The sequence below is a fragment of the Mandrillus leucophaeus genome, unplaced genomic scaffold (genome assembly GCF_000951045.1).
Source record: "Mandrillus leucophaeus isolate KB7577 unplaced genomic scaffold, Mleu.le_1.0 Scaffold621, whole genome shotgun sequence".
NCBI classification, from domain to species: Eukaryota; Metazoa; Chordata; class Mammalia; order Primates; family Cercopithecidae; genus Mandrillus; species Mandrillus leucophaeus.
This window is the reverse complement of record NW_012106709.1, coordinates 2019339-2027046: the sequence shown is the minus strand read 5'-3', so window position 1 is coordinate 2027046 and position 7708 is coordinate 2019339. Positions and strand designations below refer to the sequence as shown.

At 36.6% G+C, this 7708-nt stretch overlaps 1 protein-coding gene across 2 annotated transcripts in view; it reads right to left on the bottom strand.

Annotated features, from left to right (window-relative positions):
- DNAJC5B (DnaJ (Hsp40) homolog, subfamily C, member 5 beta) overlaps positions 1-7708 on the bottom strand; it is an 81158-nt gene that overhangs the window by 21836 nt on the left and 51614 nt on the right. For both annotated transcript variants that reach the window (XM_012000208.1, XM_012000209.1), the window contains exon 4: positions 2230-2443. In XM_012000208.1, the coding sequence (XP_011855598.1) occupies positions 2230-2443 (214 nt within the window). The remainder of the gene's footprint in view (positions 1-2229; positions 2444-7708) is intronic.

Below are 7708 nucleotides of genomic sequence, written 5' to 3'. Positions count from 1 at the left end.
GGAGAATGGTGTGAACCCGGGAGGCGGAGCTTGCAGTGAGCTGAGATCCGGCCACTGCACTCCAGCCTGGGCGACAGAGCCAGACTCCGTCTCAAGAAAACAAAAACAAAAACAAAAACAAAAAAACCCACAGATTTTATCTAATTAAGGGAGCAAGAGGGATAAAGAGGACTTGTGTGCCTGAGTACTTCTTCAATAACTTCAGGTAGAAATCTTTAATGCTGACAGCCCTCACCTGCCCCACTCATGCTTCGTAGCCCTGGACTTCATCTCTGACTCTGGCCCCAGGTGTGAGGTGGAGACTCTGGTGCCTTGGAGTAGAGGAGCTTCAGTCACATCCTCAAATATATAATCTCTTCACTACGGAGAATTTACATTTTCGTAGTCCTAGGTAAATCACTCTGAAAACAACTACAACACCCGCCACTTCACTGTCTCCACACCCTCCTGTGCAGTGTTCTTGAGCCATTGCCCCACGAAACTCCTCCCTTTTTTTAGTTATTTTTGTCTTTTTTGTTTCTACTACGCAATTCCCATATTGTTCTCTTCTCTGAACTTTTCTTTTCATTCATACACTGTTTTGTTCTTTATTCCAACTGTTTGCCTTCTGTGGAAATAACCTTGCTTTATCCCTTACAGTGCTTAGTACAGAACTAGGCACAAGTAGATGTCTAATATTTTTACAAATATGTATCTTTGTGGTACACTGATTCATTCATGTCATGCATATTTAACACATGAGTGCTACATGCAGGGCCACTCTGATGGGCGCCGTGAAACTGGGCTTTGGTACAAGGAGAAGGTAAAGATATGTTTTTTGTGGTCTTATGTTTAAAGAACCAGACCAGGAATTATGTTGTGTATCTCTCACACTACTGGGCAGATTCTGCTTGTTCATATTAATTTTGATCAATTTTGTCAGCTTCCAGAGCAAGGAAATTTATTCTCATTTTTATGCAGGCAGGCCCTGATGTGCCATCAGATGGATATGTGTAATTATCTGGACCTGCCTCTGCAGTATATTCCCATGGAACAATGTCACGCCCAGAGATTGGGTTCCCAAGCAAACCCACAAAAGCTTGTACGGTCCTATGAACATTCAATCTATTGTCATAAATGACATTGTCAGTGTGTACACTCTCATTCCAAATTCCAAATCTTCTCAACAGGAACTTGTCTCTCCCCTAAGTCTTCAACAATAGAGAAAGGGGTTTCAAATGGGAATCCCAGGTATCCCCGAGAAACAGAACTCTGAAGACTGTAGTAAGCAAATTAGGCTAGGTTGCAAGAATCCTTTTGCATGCTGATGTACAAAAACATATTCTCTCTCTTCCTGCATACATAAAACTCAATTTAGCAAGATTTAGTGGAAGAAAATAGCAATCAGATACTACTATTAAACCTGCCTTTTTAGATATTTAATAATTATTATTATGTATTGGAACTTATATGAATGTGAACTGTCCACAAAATATGTTGATGGACTACATGTATGACCCATGTGTAAATATACTTTTATCAGACGATAAGGATGTTAATATTCACAAACAAGTAAAAACCATCACCAAACATATATATATCAGAGATTCCTAGGAAACCAAACAAAATTTACCACACAAAAGTCAATTCTGATTGCACTAAGCCCTTAAAAATGTCGCCTTTTTCTTGACTAGGTATCCATTTTGCTCTCTGTCCCCCTGTCTCTGCCTTTCCAATTCCCTGTCCTCCACTAGTAAATTCTCACATTTTCCCCCTCATTTCTTTCTCCTCTACCTCACAGCAGGCTCCAAGTGAGTCTCTGACATAATTACCACTCATTCTCCCCAGTATTGTGTTTGCTGATGTAGCCTGTGCTATAGATAGTAAAGGACATGGCTAAATTTGCCCTATAATAATTTATTAAGCACTTGTCACACTAATAAATTATTTTTGGTTTTGAGCAATGAGTCAGTCCTTAATTAGTCATTATAAAGAGTTAATCTGAAGCTCCAAATTCAAATATAATTAATGTCTAGAAGTATTTTAAATCATGTTGTATCTTACAATTATTTGTTGAGCTAAACCAGAAATGATCCTAAATAATAGCACTCAGTGGAAGCAGTATCTCCTTTTATTTACCAGAGTTTAATAGCAGGAAGGTTAGACTTCCTTTGAGATGGAATCTAAAAGAGTGATTAATATCATGGTGTTACAGGAGATTGTTTGTGAAGAAAGGAAATTCAGATTCACCTTTGCCCACCAGCTCGACAGCATGAAGTAGGTGTTAACATTTTCGTCTCCAAACTGCTCGGCTACGTAGAGTCCCAGCGATCCGTACTTGTCGTATATGCTTCTCTTTGAGATGTCAGTAAGTATTGCGTGGGCGTTGTTGATTTCTTTAAACTTCTCAGTAGCAGCTGGATCATCTGGATTCTTGTCTGGATGGTGTTTCAGGGCCAATTTTCTTTTAAAATAAAAGAAAACAAGGAAAGTGTAATTTGACAAGAATGGACGATGACGGCATTTTAGAAGGGCACTGTTCATTTGTATATTCTTTATTGGTGCAAATACTGTGAAATGGTAAGTTTCAGACTAGCGGTGATTGACAAGTACATTTTCACTAAATGGTGTCCCTTGTTTCGAGTGCACAGGCAAAATAGTACTAATTCTCCCCTCACATTTCCAGAGGAATTCTCAGTATCTGCACGACTGTTGAGCCTGAGAGACGTTTGTTGTCGGCAAATACGCGAAGTTTCTTTTTACCACGAAGCTATTAGTAGCCCACCCCTACAGACCTTTAAGAGTTTCAGCAACAGGATCAGTTTACACCAAACTTCCATTTAGAACCAGACGAATTTTCCACAATTAACAGAACGTCACAACATATATTCTAAGAGTTCAACTCGGCTATCAAAAAAGTCTCTCTTGAACAAAATTAAGACCGCTTCATCAATCTTCCACAAGCCCTGACTATCTCTTGGTTTTCTGAACAAATACTGTGACTTCCTTTGCATTCAAATGCATATTTGGCCTCTTTCTAAATAGGTCTTTCCACTTAATAATCTATATAAATGTTCTTGTGGGCATAAGGCCTTCTCCTCTGTGGATCAGAAAGCAATTCCTGAGGGACCCTGCTGGAAATTCCACCTGACTCATCTCCCTACTGTGCCTATCATACGTCTATGTAGGAACACACCTTAAGCTTTTGTTTATTGTATTAGTTTAGATCAAATTGTTTCATTTTAAACAGTAATGTAACACCAGAAGTAAAGCAGAAAAGTAAAGTACACTTTATAAATCAATCTGTATGATAAACAGAACTAATCACATCTATTTTAGGAACTAAAGTATTATTGACTAGGAAGTAGATGAATATTTAAGGAGCTCAGCATCAGGATGCTTTAAATTACCAAAATATTTAAAAGCATAAATCATGATGGATAATCCATTCTAATCCTAAACTCGGAATAAATTTTTAAAAATCAAACAATGATGATTCATCTTAAATTTATTGAACCAAAACTTTTTTTTATCCTTTTTGAAAGATATCTGGGGTATTTATAAATTCTTATAGATAGGACCATTGGAGACATGTTTTCTTACATACAGAATTTATAATGAAATATTTGCTAATAGCATAAAATGCCTTTTGTCATTTTTTTACTTTTATGTTTATTATGGATATACATAGCTGGATGTAATGACACATACCTGTAATTTCAGCTACTTGGGAGGCTGACGTGGGAGGATTACTTGAGCGCAGGAGTTTAAAGGCTGCGGTGAGCTATGACTTGTACCATTACACCCAGCCTGGGCAACAGAGCGGGCCCCATTGTAAAAATAAATAAACTAAAAACAGGTTTTTGTGAAACTTCTAGTTTTGTTTGTTATAAAAACTCTGCATATTACTTGTGTAACTTTTCCCCTGAACATTTTAAAGCTTTAGTCACAGATTTTGTTCTCTTTGAACAGTTGGAAGTTCAGAATTTGTTTCCTTGAATGACTCGTTACCAAGGAAGGAAAATCTACAAAGCAAGATTTTTTTAAAAAAAGGAAGAAAGGAAGAAAAGTCCTCAAACTGCAACAATATTATGTTGGTCATCAAAAAGCCTTAAGTGGATGCTTTAAGCATGTTAATTCTAATGGCTTAATATTCCTGGAATTCTCACTCTGGGCCCTGAAATATGAATTGCAGCATTTCCCCTCCATGGTTCCAAAGATATCATGTCTCCGCCAATTAAATGAAAGGGCTGTCACTTCTGCCTTGAAAGAAAGAAATCTCCAGGCGGGCAGATCACTTGAGGTCAGGAATTTGAGATCAGCCTCGTCAACATGCCTGTCTCTACTAATTAGCCAGGTGTGGTGGCACACGCCTGTAATCCCATCTACTTGGGAGGCTGAGGCAGGAGAATCGCTTGAACCCGGGAGGTGGAGGTTGCAGTGAGCCAAGACTGCATCACTGCACTCCAGCCTGGGCGACAGAGTGAGACTCCAAATCAAACAAACAAACAAACAAACAGGAAGGAAGGAAGAAATCTCTGGAAAATGCCTCTTTACATACATTTTCTTGTTTCTAGGGCTGCTTCCTGTCATTTTTTAAGCAACTTGGATCTTTGTCAGCTCACAAGGGCAGATGCACCCAATCCATTTATCACACTCCTAACAATGGAGTTGGCAAATTAGGAGAGCTGGAACACCTCCACTTGTAACACATCCAATTCCTGGTCATCAGCAACATTTTGATTCCTCTTGGCAGATACTCTTGGCTCTGAGGAATCCTCGGGAAACATGGTGAGCAGAGACAGCTGCCAAAATTCCACAACCGTCAAGGAGGTGGTCCTACAATGCCTCGCCCTCTTGCGTGTTATCCATAGAGCAAGGAAACAACTATGGAATGTAGGGTTTAAGGAAGTGCTTGGAGTATTTTTAAATAGAATAGGCACCTATCCATTGTTAAGGGTATTTGTTGTCATTTCTACATTGATACTTAAAGTGACATAATATTCAACCAGAATGTGAGCCTTTAATTCTAAATGTCTCTACACTCTTGGTCACCTGTCAATGTGGCATGGCTGTAGCTAATATTAGAAACAGCATTCAATGCCTCTAATTCCTACTTCAGAATCTAATGACAGCTTTCAACTAAAATGCATAGTGAATTTAATTAGTGGCAGATAAGATAAACATGTGGTTTATAGTTGTAATTATCTAAAGCCCTCAAGATCTTCCTATTTTGAGGCAGTAGCATAATTCTAAGAGTTACGATGTTTTGCTCCATTCTCTTCCTTGCCCCATCTAACACTTTAAGATGCAATCAAATTACTACTACCTACCACTCTCTACCAGTCTCTGAGTCACCTGAGGCCTGATTCTAACCATGATGTCCCAGCTCTTAAAATATTTTAATATTTGTCAATCTCGCGGTTTATATGAGGCTGTTATACATACCATTTGGATATTCTCTAAGTGTATTTTAGTCCTTTACAGATTTTGACTTTGGTTTTTAAAATTAATTTGTGGTATTTTAAAAATGCATATTCTAGATATGAATTCTTTGTCAGTTTTATGTATTGCATATATCTTCTCCCATTCTGGGGCTTTCTTGTTGTTTTACTTTACGGTATCTCTTGGTAATCAGAAATTCTTTATTTTAATTTACTGAATTAACCAATCTGTTCCTCAATTCAGGAAGATATTGTTCTATAAACTCTCTATAACTCCACAATCTTTATAGCTTTTCCTTTCATATGGAAGTCTATGGCCCATTTACACCTGACATTTTAATGTGCTGGAGGGTAGAATTCTAATCTCACTTATTTTATATAGATATTCCACTGTTGCAGCACCATTTATTAGGAAAAGGAAATCCTTTCCATGGATTTCTGGGATCTCTATTCTGTTCCATTGGTCAATTTGGTTATTTCTGGGCCAGTAACAGTCTTACATGTGATGCTTTAAAATATGTCTTCATATCTTAAAGAGCAAATTCTGCCATCCTGTTGTTCTTCAAGAGTTCTGTGGTTATTCTGGGTCCTGTACATTTCCACATGAATTTTAGAATTAGCTTGTCAATTTACACACACACACATACATATATACACACACACACGAACACATGTACACACATTCACACAACCTATTGAGATTTTTATTGCAATTGCATTGACTCTATAGATTATTTTGGAGATTGACTTTTGTATTATATGTCCACCTATTTTGATCTTTTTAACGAATTTTAAAGTTTTATCATTTTTACCTCTATGTCCTATGTATATTTTCTTGAATTTAGTCCTGGGAGCTTAATTTTTTTGTGGTTTTGACATTTAAAAATGTTCGTAATTATTCATTGCGGATAAAAATAATTTTTTTCTATTTTTATGCTTAGGTTTGAAATAATTGTTGTATGTTGATTTTTTATCCTTCTAACTTCCCAAGCTCATGTCCAAATTTTATTAAATTATAAATTATTTTAAATTTTCTACATAGACAATTCTATAAGCTTAAGTGATAATTGGATTTTTTTCCCTTCGAATCCTTATATCATTTACATTTTTTTCCTTATCGTACTGCCCTGGCTAAGACCCTCCCAGTACGATGTCAAAAGTGGCTGTAACAGGTGTCCTTCTTCTGAATTCACTAAGAATGAATGGATTTTGAATTTTATCAAATGTTATTTCTGCACCTATGTAGAAGATATGTTGTTTCTCTTTTGGTCTGTTAATGTGATTGATTGAGTTTTTAAATGTTAGATGAAGCTTATGTTTCTGGGATAAATTCATTTGGTCGTTATGTATTTTTAAAATTTATTGCTGGGCTTGGTTTTCTAATACGTGCATTAAACTCTATAAATTTTCCCGTATGTGCTATTTTGACTGCATTTCACGTCTTAATACGTAGCATTGAATTATAGATATTTTATAATTTTAATTATGGTTTGTTATTTTTAGCCATGAGTTATTTTAAATTATACCTCCTAATTTTCGAACATACAGAAAATTTCCAGCTATTTAAAAATTTTGCTCTCTACCATAATTGCATTGCTGTCAGAGAACATATTTGATATGATTGAAATGTTTTAAAATTTGAGACTTGCTTTATGTCTTATTGTTTTTATAAATGTTCCATGTGTGTTTGAAAAGGATATATATTCTATTCCTATTGGGTACTTTGTTTTTATTGTTTTTGATTTTGTTTGATAATTGTTTTGCTCAAATCTATATCCTTAGCCATTTTATTGATCAAGCCAGATGTGTTAAAACTTTCCACTATGACTGTAGGTTTGCAGATTTCTCCTTAAAGTTCTGTCAACTCTTTGTTTTGTATATTTTAGGCCATGTGTTTTAGAAGCCCATAAACTTATAACTGTCATATATTCTTGGTGAATCATTTTTTTATTATACTTTAAGTTCTGGGGTACATGTGCAGAACATGCAGTTTTGTTACACAGGTACACACGTGCCATGATGGTTTGCTGCACCCATCAATCCATCACCTACATTAAGTATTTCTCCTAATGTTATCCCTCCCCAAGCCCCTCACTCCCTGACAGGCCCCAGTGTGTGATATTCCCCTCCCTATGTCCATGTGCTCTCAATGTTCAACTCCCACTTATGAGTGAGAACATGTGGTGTTTGGTTTTCTGTTCTTGTGATAGTTTGCTGAGAATGATGGATTCCAGTTTCATCCATGTCCCTGCAAAGGACACAAACTCATTCTTTTTTATGGCTGC